The sequence below is a fragment of the Enhydra lutris genome, unplaced genomic scaffold, assembly GCF_002288905.1.
Source record: "Enhydra lutris kenyoni isolate GAN:26980312 unplaced genomic scaffold, ASM228890v2 scaffoldscaffold12, whole genome shotgun sequence".
Taxonomy (NCBI): domain Eukaryota; kingdom Metazoa; phylum Chordata; class Mammalia; order Carnivora; family Mustelidae; genus Enhydra; species Enhydra lutris.
In genome coordinates, this window is record NW_019154096.1 from 511,611 (window position 1) to 532,155 (window position 20,545).

At 45.2% G+C, this 20,545-nt stretch overlaps 1 protein-coding gene across 1 annotated transcript in view; it reads left to right on the top strand.

The window, feature by feature from the left end:
* Nucleotides 1-1,851: 1,851 nt before the first annotated feature.
* The window catches only part of LOC111145065 (contactin-associated protein-like 3), a 151,826-nt gene continuing 133,132 nt past the window's right edge, over nucleotides 1,852-20,545 (top strand). Inside the window, 1 exon segment of the mRNA XM_022499678.1 lies at nucleotides 1,852-1,936. Coding sequence (XP_022355386.1) covers nucleotides 1,852-1,936 — 85 coding nt within the window.

Below are 20,545 nucleotides of genomic sequence, written 5' to 3' on the forward strand. Positions count from 1 at the left end.
ATTTAGGCTAAGAATACACACACTTAACAGTGCTTGGTTCATAGGTCATTTAAAAAATGTATTAGACCCTTAATGTAAATCGTTAATTTATATTTGCTTTACAAAATTAGAAACAAAATGTCCCAGTCCAGGACTCCTGGCAGGCCCGGGGGGAAGTGTCTGATGAACGAATGAAGGTCATTGCAATGCCTGTGGCTTTTTTGCAAGGTTCTGAACACACCTTCTGAACAGGTTTTGTTGTCGCTGCCTTTTGCTGGGGTTGGGGGAGGGGAGAGTGTTCCTGATTCCCAGGGGCCCAAGTGAGGGTAGAGGAAGCCATAAAGTCGAGATCAGAATCTCTGTATTTGGTCTAATTCTCAGTCCTTCCAGCGGCTAATACTATGACTCTGGCAAAGCTATTTAAATTTTCCATTTCTGGTTTTGTCCTCCCCACCTCCCAGGCAAAATAACCATAAAAACACCTTTTCTGCTTGCTGTGCTCTCAGGCAAGTGGGGGTTTGCTAAAGGTTAAAGTTCCTTTCGTATTCCAGTCACTTTGGGTGGCACAAGGATGCCTGGAGCCTGTTTCCCCATCTCAGCACATTTGTCATGAGTCTGATCAGTTTTAGGACCGTATTGATCTGTGATGTTGAGCTCATAACTCCTGGATTTACACCTGCTAGGGGTCCTTTCAGGGAGGAGACAGGCCACTAAGTTGCCAAGTGAGTTCCAGGTCACAGGTCTTGAAACGATTCTCCCTCCATGGGCTTCTGGTTTTTATCTTTATGCTGTGAAGCCCCTGCCCCCTTTGATATGCTTTTCCTTTAATACGCCATCATTAAAAAAATATGCTCTTTGGGAAACTGTTATGAGAGAATTTGAGTGGAAAGCAACGCACATACAGTAGACCTAGTTGTTTCAAAAGCTTTCATTCTTCAATTAAATCTATTCAGTGCACCTACTAGGTATAAGGTCAGCTCGGCATGGCATTTGGAACAACATTCCTTCTGCCAAGGTGCAGTTTGTGGTTTTATCTGTTGGTCGGTGTTAGCCCTCAAATCTCCAAGCAGGGCTGTCCATAGTAAAATGCTGACCCGTAGCTCAGGTGGGGGAGGGTTTAAAATAAAAATAAAAAAAATATATATATACACACAATATATATATATATATATATATATATATATATTTTTTTTTTTTTTTTCCCGGCCTTATTGAGCTACAAGTGGACACAGATCCCCGCCAAAGCTTACAATGTCCATCACGGTCTGGCCTGCCTACGGAGATCACGAGGTGTTTTTGCTTGAATCATTAAATGAGTTCAGAAGGCAAGAAGTCTTCTTTACAACAGTTTTCCATACACGTAAACGTCGTCTTCCAACCCGATTAGCTGTTTCTCTCCCAGCTTCACCTTTCCCACTAGGGACACCCACACGCGCGCACAGGCACACGCGCGCACCCACCCCCAAGCCGCAGGAGACCCTTCCCTGGCGTCGGGGTGGAAGCTCCTTGGACTGCGGCGGGCCAGGCGAGGCCGCGCGGTCAGGGGGAGCCCCTCGCATGAGCGAGCCGGGCTGGCGGCTGGGGGCCCCAGGGTCCCCAGCGCAGCGCGGGCGTCAGGCAGGCCGGGGTCCGCGCGCACTTCCACCCGCCGCCGCCAGGGGCGCCCGGGGCTGTGCGGGGCCGCAGCGTGGGCGCGGGGCGGGCGGGGGTGGGTGTGGCCGCAGGTGGAGCTGCGGACCAGCGGAGCGCTCCCGCCAGCAGAGCTCGCGGGCAGGAAGAGCCCACGGAGCGGGCTGCGCCACCCCGGCCGGGAGCTTGTGGGCGGGCCTGGCGCGGAGCCGCGGGACGCCTCGGGCGCAGGGCGCGGGGCCGATGGAGCCGGGCGCGGCGGCCTTCCTCGGGATGCTCTTTGTCTGGGCGGCGCGGCCCTGGAGCCCCGCGGCGGCGGGGGAAGCTCGTGAGTACGCCAGTCCTCCGGGAACTTGCCCGTCTCTTGGGATTCGTGCTCTCCTGAGCGCGCGGGTTTGCAGAGGCACCGCTGCGGGGTGCGGGGAAGGGGCGTCCCGAGGCAGCGCGCCGCGTCCCAGCGCCCGCAGCGGGGCTCGCCGGGCTTTTCACTCCCGCCAAGTCGCAAGCACAGCTAACCGGGTATTTGCGGTGTCCCTGCCGGGAGCGGAGTCTTTCGGGGACAGCCCAAGTTCTGGTGGAGCCCAGGGTCCACTCGAGAACAGGCAGGGGGCTGGCGCCCGAGGGGGGCCAGGTCGGCGGGGCCGTGTCCCTCGGGCGCCAGAGGTGCGGGCTGCGGGAGCCGGGTCCGCGCGCGGCGGGTCCTGCATTAGCGCGTCTGCAGTGCGCGCCCTGCGGAGTCCGCGACCTGGAGCCCGCAGCCCGCCCCGGACCGAGCCCGCAGCTCGGGGAAGCCGGACCCCTCGCGCCCCCGGGAGCGCAGCCTGCCCTCCGCGCTCGCATCAGGTCCGGCTCCGCGCGGTGATGGGTGCAGAGCTCGTCGAGGCCAGAGCCTGCGGCTCCGGGAAAGCTCAGGCTGATCCCGTCCAAAGACGCCGCTGCACGTCCAGAGGCTCGGCCCTCGGGGGATTTCACTCTGAACGTCAGGAAAAGTTGGAAGACTTGCTCAGACTGAAATCGCCATCCGAGGCTTTTCTTCCCTTAAGGGGTTTTAAGAAAGTCCCTCTCGTCTTCTCTCCTGGCCCCTATTCCTTTCAAGAAAAATAAAATAAAATAAAATAATAAAATAAAATAAAATAAATAATAAAATAAATATATAAAGTAAAATAAAATAAAAAAACAGATCAGGTGTAGGTCAAGCTGGTGTGCGTTTCAAGAAAGGGTTAGCAGGCTCGTTCAGAAACTAACCTTGCTGGGGGTGTCCGGATTCAGCCCTTGCAAGGCGGCGGGACTCTCCCCTCACCGGGAAGTTGGCTAAAGTGAAAAAGCTTTGCACCTGAAGTCACTGTCCCACTCCTTCATCCGTGGATGCCGGAGGGCCATGATGATTTTGTGGTATCATTAGCTAGTATTAGCTCATTTAATGCCATATTGGGTATGAGTCACTCCTCAAAATGAGCCTTAATCTCTTTTCAGCAAATACTGCCCTGTGTTTCAGACACAATTTTAATTTAGCTTGGTACGACAACTGCTCTGAATTAAAGTGGGGGAATTTAGGTAAAATCAGATCCTCAGATCCTGCAATAGAGCTCTTGTCATTTTGCTAAGAAATTAAAAACGACCACTACTAACGATTCATTGATATTAGTAAATTGTAGGATGATTCATGTCCTACTCTGAGGTACCATTAAAAAGTCACTGGAGGTTACTCCTACTTAAAGGAAAAGATGCTTCAAAAATCCTTCCTGTGAGGGAGAGCAGAGTGCCGTGTTGACTTTCTCATCTCTGTGGTGCTGATTACAGCGTATTGGCAAGATCGGTTGTTGTGGTATTTATTTTCACTTAGTGTTTTACTCCCTGAAACCCACAGAGGTATCAGGCTCTTTCTTTTTTCTTAAAGATTTTATTTTTATTTATTTGACAGACAGAGATCACAAGTAGGCAGAGAGGCAGGCAGAGAGAGAGAGAGAGAAGGGGAAGCAGGCTCCCCGCTGCCCAGAGAGCCCGATGTGGGGCTCGATCCCAGGACTCTGGGATCATGACCTGAGTTGAAGGCAGAGGCTTTAACCCACTGAGCCACCCAGGCGCCCGGTATCAGGCTCTTTCATATTGAACATCCTTCTTCGGAATCCTGTGCTCTGGGATGTTCTGTGTCTGAATATCCGTGCAGACACTTGGGTCAGAGACGAGCTGGGTGTCCAGGCTCAGCCCCTCTGGGTCTCGGGCTGACTCTCCAGGTGTTGATGCTAGTCTGTGCTTTTCAGCCTGTGTGTTTAGGTATATTTAGTACTCTTATGAAAAGTGCAGTAAATTCAAGAGCGCATGTACATTTGCAATGGAAGGATGTCTTAGACACTCAGGTTAAAGTCCTTGATCAGATCACCACAGAGATGACACCTTCACGCATTGAGTATATGTTTAAATGACTTTGCAGATTTAAAGATTCATAGAGGCCACACAGATGGCCTTTGATAATTTCTCAGTAATCATATCTGGCCACATCATCTGTAGCAGTAGAAGTAAATGGTCAATGAATCTCATGTCTAGATTCATTAGTTTGACCAAATCAGTGTTTCTTTAACTCCTGCATATTTGGGGCGTGTGTGTTGTAATGTGTGTACAAGCAAAATACGTCAGCACATATTTGCAATCCGTTATTACTAAGTCAAGGTAGAGGGGTCTTTTTTGTTCTGCCCCAACATTTGAGAAATTCTAGAGGAGTTTGCCGGCAGCGTGGGATTTAAGGTACAAACAAGAAATCTTGAAATGAATATTGCTGAAGTCTTTTGTTGGCTATCCTCCTTGCCCCCCCCGCCCCGTTTTAGTGTTTTCAAAGCTCAAATAATCCTTTCAGATAGAACTTTAAAATGAACAAACATGAGATATTCTTGAGCACTAACTAGAAATTAATGAGAGTTGTATATGAGTAGAAAAAGACAAAGGTCTTCGCCCATGTAGACCCAAAGACAGAGTTACTCTCTTTAGAGCAAGTTGTCAGTAGTGAAGCAGCCAGCCAGGGGTCAGCCTTGGCAAGGTTCCAGCCTAACAGATCCTCTCAAGGAACAGGACTTGTTTGAAAGATTTGACATCTCAGAGATTACACATGTGCTGTACGGACATTTCTAATCAGTGGGAAATTTTATATCAGGAAGATGATACACGGGAGGGAAAATATTTCTAAATAGCCATGACTGTGGGCTTGTTCTGTTGCTCTGTATTCTCTGTCTTTTTGAAGATAAAACAAGCTGCATTCTGCAAAACAGGGCTTAGGACCTGATTTTTTAAAAATGTGAACATTTCCCTGGTCTGCCTTCTAGAACTCTCTATCCTGAGTCAAGATGAGAGTGTTCTAATGCAGATCTGTCCTCTTAGATAACTCAAGAGGGAAGTTAGGATATAGATTCCAAGTTAGAGCCCTGCTTTCTGGAAGTTGCTATGTAGGCTGTTGTTGGCTCCTTTACTTCCTACCAAGAGCCACAGATGGAAGAAGGTGATAGCTCTTTGCTTTAGAATTATGCTGGTGAGCCCACGATTCCTTTATGAATTCCAAGACCCTTTGGGAGGGAGAAGAGATATAATCTGAGTATGAAAACGTCAACATTTTGGTTGTTGTCAACCAGTTTCCCGGATTGTGCATCGCTCTGAAGGGTCATGTGTACCCCCTCCCCACTTGGGAACAACACAATTGGAAGGTAATTCACATCTGAATTATTTTCCCAATGTAAGTAAAGTATAAGCTAAGGCCGACAGCTGCTGCCTCCTTTCCATCTCCACCAGAAAAGGACCCAAGCATATGTGAGAAATTTCAGTCCTTGATGGTGATTATTTGACACAAATGATGACATTTTTTACAGATCCAAGATTCCATTTAGTGAGTATGACTGACTTGTTTTCACTTTGTTAAAGCTCAGTGCTTGTAATTTTCTCCAGAAACTTCCTCTGAATCCTTCCTTTCCAAAGTGCTCTTCTTGTTGCAAGAAAGAAAGATCTATTTCTGGTCCACTGCAGGTGGGGTCCACACTTCTGTTCTAGGAGTAATTATCTGAATTTGTTTTCATATACTGACACCTGTCCTCTTCCCCAGTAAGTCCCTACATACATAGGAGAGATGTCTGACCATGACTGGGGGTGTGGACCAAGCCCATTTTAACGGCTGCCAGGGGAAATCAAACCATGGTCTCCACGGGCCTCGTAGTGCTGCCACCTCAGCTGGAAGATTTGCACCAGAGTCGAACCCTTCCTTCATCGAGCCTCAGCTTCTTTATGTGCAGAAGCCATACTGTGTCTTCTCTGACACGGGTTCATGAATATAATCCTGTAATAGAAATGATCACACAGTATTATCCCTTTAAAATATAAATAATGTGCCCAGTTTGGTATAATATTGAGGCCCTTGTAGTCTTCAAATCACCCTAACCTGGTGCCACGATGAGCCTTGGTAATCTGGAATAAAATATACACCTGCGGAACCTGGTAACTGGACATAATTCTGTAATTACTAAGAGGTGTAAAATCACAAGCATGTATTTATTTTTTAGAGAGAGTGAGCAGACACACATGTGGGAGGGGCAGAGAGAGAAGCAAAGAATCCCACGCAGACCCCCCACTCAACACAGAGCCCCACGCGGGGCTTGATCCCACGGCCCTGAGATCATGACCTGAGCCAAAATCAAGAGTTGGTCGCTCGACTGACTGTGCCATGTGGGTGCCCCATGAGCATTCATTTAAGTAAACGTATTTGTCATGTTTCTCTTCTTGAGGGTTTTGTTTTTCAGGAGCCTTGTTCTTTCAGCCGACATGGATTCTTGTAATTATTTGCTAAGTGTTGTTGACATTCTTTGTTACTGTCTGAGCGTACACGATCTCTGGGCAGGCTGTGAGGGTAAGAGGCTCCATATGGTCTGTCAAGGCATTTCGTTTTGACCAGTGTGGGCTAAACTCCTTCCAGGGTTTTCACTGGTTCTGGCTTCTCTTTGCCTCAGTAGCCTGCTGTGTTTGTCTGGAGGGAGCCCAGTCTTCCGCATTCATCAGCTGGGGCAGGAAGGGAGCCTATCAGAGGGGTGCCCCTGGAGCAGTGAATGGGGGGTCTGCTCCTGCAGCAGTGAAGCGTGTTGGGCAAAATGAGCAGGGAATAGATGGGTGTGTGCTGTAGCGAGCAGCGGAGTTCAGACAGTCTGGAAAGAGCCTTCGACAAACCAGTAAACAGACCCATATTTATAGTGTTTGAATGCACTTCCCAGAAATACTGAGGTGGTGAGGATGCTTTTGGGAACACGGAGAAAACAAACCAAAAACCCACACAGTCCGTGGTGATCCTCAACACAGAGTGGTGGGCAAGAGCAGAACCAGCTCTTCCAATTCTGGGAGACCCCAGACTGTACCAGACCCCAGCGTCTGTACGCAGAACAGACAGAATGACCCGAAGATACGTCACGGGGACCCTCCGAAGCCTGGAAGGAGGTTTTGGGGAGAGGACTGGAGGTCATGAAAATCTGCTTTTTCAAGTTGATTTGGGGGAAAAAAAAACCCAAATCATTCAAAAATACTTCATAAAGGACCTATTCACTAACAGAAACCTTTCAATGAACTGAGCAAATTTCAAGTTGAATTTTCCCCCTTAAATCAAAATTAGTCTTCGACTAAAAATGTATAAAATAGTTCCAACAATTTGGAAGTAGCAGAGCCAAGGGCCTCTCCCCACTAACTCTCTAGAGCCTTGAAGGCTTGGCTTCAACATACAAAATGCTTCAGAGTGACTTCTGCAGGATCCCACTCCCCCGGCCACCCATGGCCACTATCGTGTTGCTGCTTTAGGCACGGGCTGGTTTGTGTTGAGTAACTTTTAAAGACTGAATTATTTATGTTAGCCTGTTTCTGAGAGGCATTAGACCATCCAAACAGACATACTTGTTATTCCTCGTTTGAATTCTATGGCATAGGATGACATGCTTTAAATTTGTCTTTTATCACGTGTTGAGAAAAATTATATACAACTTGTAAATACTGTGGAAAGAGAGGACGACAGCATGACCTTTGTACCATCCCTCCGAGCATTGTTCCATAGGCCCACACGATTGTCTAATTCTTCTGAATAAGGCAGCATGGCCAACTTGTTCATTTCCTGTTTGATCAGAGCTTAGACACTAAGACGGTACATGTTACACTGATTTATTTTCAGATACAAGTGGTAACTATGAAGGTTTATTGCCCTGTTGCACTGCTGTAGGACAAGAAATGGTGTCATGTATCTGGGTGGGGTCTTTTACTACTGTTGAGTACCGTGGGTTAGACAGTTGTGGGAGGTGTTAGGTATAGGTGTTGGGCTACTCATGCAGAGAAACGTGGAGAAGTCTGCTTCCTGAACTAGAGAATAAATTTGGCACATGTTATTTTCAGGGACTATGACAAGCTGTAAGTTTTTGGCTTCCCAAGTAGGGTTGAGATGTGGCTTTCGCAGAATCTATGGTTTGGGGTTCTGTCCCCGATTTAGTGGTTGTTGCCAGGGAGAAGGAATTTCTAGGCCATGCGTTCACAGGGCCACTGGGGGGCAGGGGCTGGCGGCCCTCATGTGGGGCTGGGGGTTCCGTGACCTCCCGAAGTGCTGAGACCCAGCACTCCCCTGCTCAGTCACTGTCTTCCCCTTGTACCCTGGCTTGGGCTGCTCAGATGCCGCGGGCGTTTTCTCTGGGGCTTGTGAGCCCACAGTTAAGTTGCCAGCTCAGATGACCGCGGGCATGACCTGCTCCCTGGGGACATTAAATCAGGCCTTGCCTGCAGGACTCACGGCTCCAGTTAGTTCTTATTTTTACGCCTGCAAGTCCCCGGGAAAACCAGAGAGCTAGACCCGGGAAGCTAAGCGCGTGGCGTGGGAGTGCTGCCCGGCCCGGCGGGGGCAGCGTGTCCCGCGTGTGCGTGTCGGCGCGTGTGCATGTCCGTGTGTGTGTGTGTGTGTCTGAGGGTGTGCGTGTTCACGCATGTGCCTGTGTCGGTGTGTGTGTGTGTCCACCCGTGTGTGTGTCGGCACATCTGCATGTCGGTGTGTGTGCGTGTCCACACACGTGCGTGTGTCGGTGCGCGCGTGTGTGCGTGTCGGCGTGTGTGTGTCCACGCGTGTGCATGCGTCGGTGTGTGTGCGTGTCTGCACACGTGCGTGTGTCGGTGCGCGCGTGTGTGCGTGTCGGCGTGTGTGTGTCCACGCGTGTGCATGCGTCGGTGTGTGTGCGTGTCTGCACGTGTGCGTGTCTGTCTGTGTCCACGTGTGTGCATGTCTGCACGTTTGCATGTGTCAGTGCTTGTGTGCATGTCGGTGCGTGTGCGTGTCCGCGCGTGTGCGTGTCCACATGTGTGCATGTTGGCGCGTGTGCGTGTGTCAGTGCGTGCTTGTGTGCATGCTGGTGTGTGTGCGTGTCTGCGCATCCGTGCGTGTGCGTGTCCGCGCGTGTGCGTGTCGGTGCAGGTGCGGCCAACCCGAAGGTGCGGGTGGGCACGGAGTGCTTCGCAGCCGTCATGCGCAGAGCCTCCACGAGCCTCATCCTCTCCTCGTGTCTGCGCGGACAGTGAGGCCGAGTGACCGCCTGGGCTGACGTGTGGGCTTGGGCTGGCCCTGGACTTCGTGTGCAGACCAGTGAGAAACGCAGCTGTCAGGACCAGGGCCCTGGCAAGCATCTTTCAGTTTCAAGTGGCAAAAAACCCCATCACATGGACTTAGCCCAGGAGGGGAACCAGCGGGTGAGGCTGTGCCCGGAGGCTTGGCCTCTCCTCATCCCGTGGGGGCCCTGTGCTTGGCCTCTCCTCATCCGGTGGGGGCCCTGTGCTTGGCCTCTCCTCATCCCGTGGGGGCCCTGTGCTTGGTCTCTCCTCATCCTGTGGGGGCCCTGTGCTCTGGCGGTGCTCTGTCTGGCAGGTCCATGGCCAAGGTCGGGCTGCCCAGCCACACCGCTGGGGACAACACGCACCCCCCTGGCTGGACTCCGGCCCTCATCGCTTCAGAGTGGTGCGTGCTTACTTACTTGTCCCTTGTTCCAAGCTCCAGGAAAGCAGGGACTTCTTGAGGGGACGGGGTAGTTCTGAGAGACAGCAGGCTGTTGAGTATGTAAACAGGCCAATGATTTACCTTCCTGAAACTTCTAGCCAAATCCCCAGATCTGACTCTCTGTATTGTCTCTGCTGGGCTGTGCAGCCGTGCCTACCAGGGGACTGTGGCCTTCTAACCCACCCAGGGTGGAGCCAGGGAGGGATTGGGATTCAGTCCCTGACCCGGTGCTTTGCCTGTATCATCCTGACAAGGAAGCAAAATGCACCATCCATTTAGGTAATTGGTTTAACATCTATGATGAAAGCATTGGCTTTCAGGCTCTTATCTGCTTCGTATAGCAGATGGTCGCTTACATGTATGCCTCCTTCATTAGATTTTAAAGTTCCTGAAAACAGAATCACATTTATTTTCCCTACAGCTTGGCTGATGGTGCTAAGTATTTACCAAGAAAAGAAGAAATTAATATATTGAAAATACTCTATTTTGAAAGTATACAGAAGCCCTGCACCATCCTCACGGGTGTTCTATAATCATTCTGCAGGTAGCCTAGTAAAAAGTTAATTTTTTTAAAAATTTTTGTTTATTTGACAGACAGAGATCACAAGTAGGCAGAGGCAGGCAGAGAGAGAGGAGGAAGCAGGCTCCCCGCTGAGCAGGGAGCCCGATGCGGAGCTCGATCCCAGAACCCTGGGATCATGACCTGAGCCGAAGGCAGAAGCTTTAACCCACTGAGCCACCCAGGTGCCCCTAAAAAGTTAATTTTTACACGAGCATCTCTGAGCTCATCATTTGTCCATGGAAAGATCCCACTCACTGATTTTGAATGTTTCCTTTTCTTTCGGTTGAAAAATGCATAACATAATTTCTGGCCTGAGGCCAGGTGCATGGTGCATGTTCTAAAAGCTGCTGGTACCCTAAGGGGGCACTGAAAAGGCCAGGTGTCAGGGACATTACCCAAGACCAATGTGCGGGAACGAGGAGGCCTCTGGGCAGGGGCCCTTGGACGAGATGTCTGTTTCTAGGGAGATCCTACATCAAGCCCGAGCTGGGCTCCATATTCGGGGTGTGAAATAGAGGTGCTTGGGAGCAGTGTGTCACTGGAGGTCCCCAGAAGCCTGGTTCACCCACTAGATGCTTGAAGCCATATGTCAGCCCAGTGGGAAAGGCTGACTGTACAACACAGCAGAGGACAGGGAGGCAGACAGATGGCCCCTGCACCTCAGTGTGGGTGTCCACTGCCGTCTGGGCAGCCAGGAGGCTGTGTTCATTTGAGCCAAAGCTGTCTCTGGCATGGCAGCCATGGACTTGTGGCTAGGAACCTGGCACGCCCAGAGCAAGCTCCTGTGGGGTCTCAGGCTTGACTCCCCTGGTCTGGGCTGGGGGATCTTCCCAGCCAACAAAACCTGCTACTATTATAGAAAATGTTTATGACTCATGGACTTGAGGGCTTGATGGTGCCTAGAGAATATCTCTACTTTCAAATGAAGATTGCTTCTGACCCTCTTTTCAGAATGACGTAGTGGGGGCACCGTTTCCATGGTGCTGACTCCGGCAGCATCTTTTCAAGTAGCAGAGAACTAAAACTCTCAACAAGGGTCCTCAAGGCACTGACCATACTTTCAGAGAGTGGGGGGGGGTTAATTGAAGTGTGGTCGGTACCCATGCACAGCATAGTGACTGGATAGTGTCTGGCTAGCTCTCTCCTTCATGCTGTGCTTACAGGGAGGGGGACGGCCATCTGTCACCAGACAACCCAACTTCAATGCCACCGACTACTCCCAGGATGTACCCTTCATGCCATGAATTACTCATTTTGGAACTGGAAGCCTCTACCTCCCCCCTGCCCTGCTCCCATTTTTGCCCATCCCCTCTCACCACCACCAATTTGTTCTTTGTATTCATGGGTTTCTTTCTGCCTTTTTTCATTTTGTTTTTCAGATTCCACCTAGAAAATGAAATAATAGGCATTTGTCTTTTCTGTCTGGCTTATTTCACTTAGCATAATATCTTCTAGGTTCATCTGTGCTGTTATATATATATATATATATATATATATATATATATATATATATTCCTCACACAGGCATATCACCTCTTCTTTATCCATTCATCGATTGATGGACAGGAAGGTTGCTTCCATGTTTTGGCTTTTGTAAAAAATGCTGGAATAAACTTGCAGGGTACATGTGTCTTTTTAAATTAGTGTTTTGATTTTCTTTAAGTAGATATCTAGTAATAGGATTACTGGATCATATGGCATTTCTATTTTTAATTTTTTAAAAAGACTTATTTATTTATTTTAGAGAGAGAAAGAAAGAGAACCCAAATAGGGTGAAAGGCAGAGGGAGAGGATCTGCAAGCAGATTCCCTGGTGAGCATGGAGCCTGAGGTGGGGCTCCATCTTGAGGGGATCCATCCTCCATCTCAGAACCCAGGAGATCTGAGAACTGACCTAAAACCATGAGTCAGATGTTTAACCAACTGAGACACCCAGACACCTCTTTTTAAATTTTTTTTTTTTTTTTTTGTGGAGGAACTTTGTACTGTTTCCATAGTGGATGCATGAATTTACATTCCCACCAACAATGCATGAGGGTTCCTTTTTCTCTACATCCTCATGAACACTTGCTATTTCTTGTCTTTTTGAATTTAACCATTCTGACAGGTGTGAGGTGATATTTCACTGTGGTTTTGATTTGCGTTTCCCTGATGCTGAGTGACCTTGAGCATCTTTTCATGTGTCTATTGGCCATCTGGATGTCTTCTTTGCAAAAGTGTTTATTCAAGTCTTCTGCCCATTTTTAATCACATTATTTATCTATTTATTTGGTGTTGGATTGTATAATCCAACAGACGCTACTTTTTATCTGGCTATTTTTTTCGGAAGTCTTCTAGGATACATAGTATCTGGCCATCAATACAGATGATTCGACCTTTGTGATTGTTAAATGAGCTTAGTCTCCAAGCCAGACGTATCTGTATGTACTTTAGGATGCAGTCTCAGTTAAAGTGGGTATGAAGACACCAATGTGGACCCCTAGAAAGGGAGCATTCTGGCTTGATTCTGAAAGATTAGGGTTAACACTCTCTCTTCAATTTGTTCCTGTTCCCTTTTCTTTAATTATTCCACCACTCACTTGTTCAAACCCTCCATGTCTCTGGAACTGATGTGCGATAGTTGTCTCCATGGTTTCCCTGTTGCCAGTTTACCTCCTCCTAATCCAGTTTATTCTACTGCTAGAGTAATCTTTCTAAAGATGATTTTACTTTCCCTGGTAGAACTTTCATGTATTTTCTTATATCACACACACACTCATTGAAAGGTCCCTTCTCTTCACTCACTGCTTTCATCTTCTCCTTTAACTGACCTTGAACTACAGATACCTCACTGCACTGACATTCTCACCAGGGCTTTCTCTCTCTCTCTCTCTCTCTCTCTCTCACACACACACACACACACACACACACACACACACACACACCTGTTTCCATTTCTGTCTCCTGATGTCTTGTCTTCCTATTGAATGTGTTTTGCTCCTGCAGTCATCTAGGCTCATGGATCCATGTCCAGGAAACACATACCTACAATAAAAATAAGAACAAAACAGAAGAAACAAAGCATCACGAGGGAGAATCAGAAGAAATGAGAAACTGTGCAGATAAAAATAAATGTAGATACTGAGATCAATTTAGAATGTACAATTTGTTGTATGGGTGTAAGGAAATAAACGATTCAGAGAGTGGAGAGAATAAGGATGATCAAAATGATTGAGCAGAATTGAAAAGAACAGTGTTGAAATGAAATTCTTTTTTTTAAAATATATTTTTAAGATTTTTTTATTTGTTTATTTGACAGAGAGAGAGATCACAAGTAGGCAGAGAGGCAGGCAGAGAGAGAGGGGGGAAGCAGGCTCCCCGCTGAGCAGAGAGCCTGATGTGGGGCTCGATCCCAGGATCCTGAGACCATGACCTGAGCCAAAGGCAGAGGCTTAACCCACTGAGCCACCCAGGTGCCCCGAAATGAAATTCTTTATCGTTGGTGTAAAGAATTCAGTGGCTGCTGACATGGCAGATTAGACACAGGTGGAGAGAGACTTAGCAAATTAGAAGACAGTCATGGAATAAAGAACCAGCATGTTCCATAGGGAGACAAGGAGGCAGGAAATATGAAAACCAGGCCAAGGGGCAGGGAGAAGAGCACAAGATCTCTGTGTCAGTTAGGAGTTCCGGAAGGAGGAGATGTGGAAAGAAGAAACACTTAAGATGTGTTTCTATAGAAAGGTGATCTATAGAGGCCATCTATAGAAATTGCCCAGAATTGAAAAGTCACCAATTTTTAGATTCAGGAAGACCTTCAAATCCCTAGTAATACAAAAATATTACCACCCACAGCTACACTTTATGTTGGAACTGTTGAACTCCAGAATAGAGAGAAGCTGGTAAAAGTGTCCTGAGAGATGAATGACAAACAATAAAAGCAGGGACGTGAACTCCTAAGATTGTGAAAGGGAATAATTGCCAGCCAGGAATTGTAGACTTATTGCTTTACAGTTCAAGAATGAAGGTGAGATAAAGACATGCATAGAAAAAATCCAAAAGTATGAAAGACCAACAAAGCTTCACTAAAGAAATGTTGATGGGTAAGTTTAGCAAGAAGGGACATGATTACAGAGGGCAGTATGAGACATAAAAATCTAGCAACTAGTGTGCAAATCTGATCATACATTTGAGTAACAATAAAGCTGTATGTACAACATCAACGTGCAGTTTGTGTGATGAAAAGAAAGAAGACAAGTCTACATGAGCAATGGAAAGCCAACATGGAAAGGAGTGATCAGACATAAGGCATTTTATGATCCTTGCATTATTTTGTGGAGGGAATTAAATTTGGTTTGATTGTAGGCTTTGTTAAATTGTAAACCAGAGTGTAGTATAATATTTTAAGGAGACCCACAAGAAGAATACTAAAGGAAGTATACCTTCCAAGCCAATATAATTTAAAAAATGGACTAGGTGGGGGACAGATTTCAGACTATTCAAAAGAAAGCAAGAAGAGAGGGAAAGAAAAATAAGAAAGCTTTGGATAAAATAGGCAAACAAGTACATAAAATAAACTGTAATGAGGTGATAAGGATATAGAGATTTGAAGAAATTATTTCCAGCTTTTATATTTTGGGTATAGAATATATTGGACAATATTATTCAGGTTTTCAACTATATATAGAATATTTACATTTTGGGGCATCTGGGTGGCTCATTGGGTTAAAGCCTCTGCCTTTGGCTTGGGTTATGTTCTCAGGGTCCTGGGATTGAGCCCCCGATCGGGCTCTCTCTGCCCAGCAGGGAGCCTGCTTCCCCACCTCTCTCTGCCTGCCTCTCTGCCTACTTGTGATCTGTCAAATAAATAAAATCTTTAAAAAATAAAGAATATTACATTTTTACTTAACAAAAAAAACCCCCAAAATCAAACCCAGTTTCAATAAATTTGAAAGAATTATCAGCTTAAAAGTAGAAGAAAATTTCCTAAAACTGAGAAGGAATAATGTTCGATTACAGAAGCTCTTGTGCCAAGTTAAATAAATGGAACACAATAATGGGAATTGTTGTATGAAGATAGTAGAAGTGGGGAAAACAGGGAAACATGGTCCCAGTTTTGGTCACCAAAGATAATGGTGTAAGCTGATTTGCTATAATGAAACAAGAGCTGGTTTGACTTCATTGGAACAGTAAGATCAGAAGCAAAAGGAAAAGCATAAATAAATACAAGTTATGAGGGAAAATAACTTTTTCATTGGAAATTTACAGTCATGTGTAGGGAGAATGACAAGGGAGAGTAAACTTTTGCTAATGGTCTTTGGGAAATAAGTAAAATTTTGCTCGAGGCATTGTTCAAAAATTGAGAGTAAGCATTGTGTTAAAAATAGAAGGATAATCAGCGAAAAATGAATTAAATGAGATATTTTGCATGCTGTGCAACATCGTGAAATTCTTTCCTCTTTAGGAAAAAATGTTTTCTGTTTCATATTTTAATTTGGTTGTATGTTTATTCATTCATTTTTCTCTTATCTGATATTGAGAATATTCTTGATTAAACAAAGAAAATGTGTTTATGCTTGAAAGCAGGTGAATGGGATCATTTAAATATGTGGGTTTTCATCTGATCTCCTTTGCTTATGGACTGCTGTTAGGGTTACAGCGATAATCCTAAGTGTGGCTGTTGGCACCATGGGTGATTTGGGTGGCACAATTTAATTCGTGCTCATGGCACTTTACTCATATACTTGTGACGTTATTAAGTTTCAACAATTACTGCTGATAAATTACAGAGGCATTTTTCTACGGGTGTCTGAAATCTTGAGCTATTTCTCATATTTTAAAACAGAAAAAAACATTGGATTTTTACCATGCATTTTTCTGTTAGAATCTGGAGTTCCCTGAGATTAGCAGGTTTGTATCTTTTATAAACTAATTTTAAGTTCTGTGGTCTTATAGAATGCCTAGATGATGCAGATAGAGAGGTTTATAGAAGAAAAGGCAGTATATATACATGGTGTGTTTTGACACATGCTGTGAGTTTTAAATCTCTACTACCTGTCGAACATTTCAGCATTTCCCCTTGTCTTTGTCACGAGTGCTGTATCTCAGCATGGCTCGAAAGGTTAGTAGAGGAATGAAAAAAACCCACCCTCTTCTGGTGAATTTTGAAAAGAAATGTTTAGTTGCACCCTTGGAAATAACATCAAATAGATACATTACCTTTGTAAATGTGTCTAACGAGATACTGGAAAGAGTACCATTTTATTCAATGGTGCTCTAAGTTTGTATTTGCTTGATGCGCGCGTGCACACACACACACACACACACACACTTCCTAAAAATGATTGGATTTTCCACTTGTGTAATAGCAGTGGTCTCTAGTTTTGAATAAACATGAACCATTAAACAAAATGATTGTTTTATGGAAATTTTTTTGGGCAGAGACCCAAGTTTTCAGTGAACTGTTACTATTTAAATTCAAATAATTTTTAGGTAAACATTACATTAAACAGCAATGCTGTCGTGTACCAGGACCTCAGTGGGCTGTTCCAGAAAATACTTAACTGTGAGTGGATTGTACTTAAATTTTCAGAATCATCTAATTCCATAATATATCAAATTCCATAATATAAAAACTTTCCTCCCCCCTATGTATCTTGTATACATTCTTGGAGCTCTACAAAGAAATTACTGCCTTGTGTTTTCCTCCCTCCAACAAAATGGGGAAAACCAGTATTTTGTGGAAGGGTCATGTACAAATATTCGTGCTTGGGCTGCATTGATTGTACCTGCTGCCACCAACTGCAGGCTCTTTTGAACAACTGTCCTTGTTGACTCTGTCAGAGGAAAGAAGAAGGGAGGGAGGGAGGGAGGGAGACAAGGAAGAAGGGCAGGATTGGAGGAGGCAGGAGAGAGAGCAAAAGGCAGGTGGATCCAAATGACAGAGCTTGTGACTAGATGTTCATCAGTGGTCACACCAGATTTTGAACTTCCCAGTTAATTATTTAAAGCACAAAATACATATTTCTTTGCAGTGGCATGTATTCTGTTTCTCATTCTCATGAAGCGGTGAGTCTTTAGCTTGGGAATATGCTAGTTATTTTGTACTTATTGTTTTAAATACTTTCCAGTGAAAATGCCCAAATACTAAATATTCTTTCCAAGATAATAAGTTCAAGTCACCTAAGCCTTTTCCTAAAATTCAACTATTGGTGATAATATTTATGGCAAATAGGATAAGGTGTTGTTGGCTGTTTTTGGTTAAATTTTGTCAGTCCTTAAAATCATGTGGACTTGCAGGAGAAACATTCCTTAAAATATTAATGAACATCTAAATCCTTTCATGTGTCCTTGTAAATTTTTCAAACTTTGTCCTATCGTTTTCTATCATCTTACCATCAGATAGTAGAAAGGGAATGAAATAACTTTGTTTCCAAATTTTTGGTGGCGCAAATTGAGAAACTTAAAAACTTTGTCTAAAAGTTTCAAAATAAATTATGTATTCCCCCAAGAAATATTTATTAGCTGTTGTTCCATGAAGCAGCTTATGGAGAAGCACCATCTATAGAATGAAGCTACGTGATTTAATGAGAATCACAGTATTTTGGTAACGCGTGTGAACAACGTCTGAACAAAACAATTAAAAACAGGCACACTCCATTGTTCTGTGGCCATTTTAACAACGTGAGTAGAGTCCGTGGGATATTAGACTCTGTCCCTCGAAATGGATAGTTCAGATTTATGGGTCAGCAAGGCAGTTCTCCAGCTGGTGAGCTTGGACTAGTTAAATTCTTTTTAAACTCAAGGTTTAGGGCCACATCAATGCCTACATGAGTCCACAGCTGACTTTCTCAAGTGCGGCCCTCTGAGTAGGAGCAGGAGAGGGTTCCGGATTCTTGCAGTCATGTTTCTTACCTGCTGATTCACCAGTCCTGGTTTAAACGCTACCCAGAGAACACAGCACGGGTGCCCGGCTGCTCCCGTGACAGCAGGTGGCCCGTGGAGCTGCCCGGAAGTGAAGCCTGCAGGCTTTTCCTATCAGGACGAAGTTGGTTGCTTGGGAGGCGTGAGCTCAACATGTGTCGAAATGAGATAGAACTTAGATATGGATTTCAGAAAGTCGCTCTCCACCTTGTGGCCCCGCTGAATTCAGCATGTTTATCAGATGGCTGCCCCGTGCTGAGCAGTGTGCTAGAAGCTGAGGAAATAAAGGTAAATATTGGTTCTTTATAAGACCCGTGGATCCTCCATGAGAAGCGGGATGAGTCATTTAAAATGGTGCCGGTTGTAATGCTGAAGCCACAGTAACCATTGGGTGTCTGTGCCTTTTGCTGAATATAAGTTCTTTGGGGACCTTAGTGGATAATGATTGAGATCATTAAAATTCTGCCTTTCAAACGGTGCAAATTCTTGGCTCTTTAGCATGCGGAAGGAGGGCAACCTGTGAGAAACCTAGAACAGTTCTCCCCCAGGGCCGCGATTCCTCTGAGGTTGGGAAATCACACAGTTTTGCATGATTTTAAAACCAGGAAGGAATAAATTTGAATTTTCCAGCAAAGCACTAGAGCAAAATTTCAGAGTCTTCTTGACGTAGAGCTGGAATAAAATCAGTTTAAAGAGGAACTGTTCGTGTCTTGTCCCAGGGAAGTTATTTGGATCACAGCCTTTATTCTTAAGTAAATTCTCAGTTGTTGATAAAAAGAAAGCCTTTGCTTCTTAGGAGGCATTATTTTTGGAGCAATTTTAGGTTCTCAGCGAAATTATGCAATGTAAAGGGATTTCCCATATTCTCCCTCTCCCCACACATGCATGGCCTCCCCTATTACCAGCAGTCACCCCACAGTGCTTCCTTCCTTCAAACTGATGAACCCATTATCACTCAGAGCTCATGATTTATGTGAGGGGTCACTCTGGGTGTTGTACACTCTGTGGGACTTGCCAAATGTATAAAGACCTATATCCACCATGACAGTGCCCTACAGAGTAGCTTAGCTGCCCTGAGTCCTGGCACTCCACCCCCACCCCCCGCATTCATTCCTGTCTACCTCTTAAACTCTGACAGCTACTGATCTTTTTACTGTCTCTATAATTTTGCTTTTTCCAAGTGTGTAGCCTCTTCAAATTGGCTTCTTTCACTTACTAATATGCACTTAAGGTTCCTTCATGTCTTTTCATGGCCTGATAGCTCACTTCTCTTTCATGCTGAAAAGATCCCCTTGTCTGGTTGTGCCACTGTTTCTTTAGCTATTCGCTGAGTAAAGGACACTTTCTTTGACTTCAGGCTTCAGCCATCAGTGAGTAAAGCTGCTAGAAACAGCATGTGTGTTTTACTGTGTGGACATAAGCTTTCAACTCCTTTGGGTAAATACGAAGGAGTGCAGTGGTTGGAATGCATGGAGGGAGTATACTTAGTTTTCTAAGAACCTGCCAAGTTGTCTTCTAAGAAGACCGTACCATTTTGCACTCCCACCAGCAGTGGATGAGGGTTCCTGCTGCCCTCTGTCCGTGCTGGCATTTTATGTTGGCCCAGTTTCAGGTGTCGGCCATGCTGATGGCCTTATGGTGGTATCCCATTGTTTTAATTTCCGTTGCAGATTTTCTGGAAGATCAAAGCCAGACCATTAGCCAGGAAGTTCTTTTTATTAACAAATATTTGCCCAGTTACATCTTCTCTACCATTTGGATTCAGCATTTGGAATATATTATTTTGTAGTTTAGAATTTTCTAAAAAATACGTAAGACATTTTACAAATGCTTTGATCTAAAAAAGGAAACACTACCAGTATGAGTTCACTCAGCTGGAGGGAACATGAGGTATTTTTTAATTATAAGAACAATAATTATTTCAAATTCATACTTAATAATAGTTGCAATTAATGAGTATTAATTTGATATATCACCCCACTAAAATCAATGGTAAATTGTTTTTGTAGTGTTACCATTTGACTTACAAAAAAAAGTGAATCCTTCTATGCTGAGGAATAATTTTACAGACATCTGGATCTAGAGCTAATCATTAAATAGCTCTCATTTAATGTAGTGAACATAAACCCAACCTTTGAAATAATTCACAACATAGGTTACTATAGGAAAGCCAGCCTAGAAGTAAAAACAAGAGTGCTTAACTTCGGACTGTGCTAATGGGTAGGCAAACACTCTCTGCATGGGTGAGATAAATAAATTAGCCAGGAACTTGGTGTAATTTGCCCTTTCTAAATAAATTAGCCAGGAACTTGGTGTAATTTGCCCTTTCTGACTTCTCACAGAGATATGACTGTATTCTATTATTGGCATGCACAACTTATTGGAACAGACAAGAAATCTGAAATCACCTCTGCTTTCCTTCAGCTGGCCTCCTAACAGGTTGGG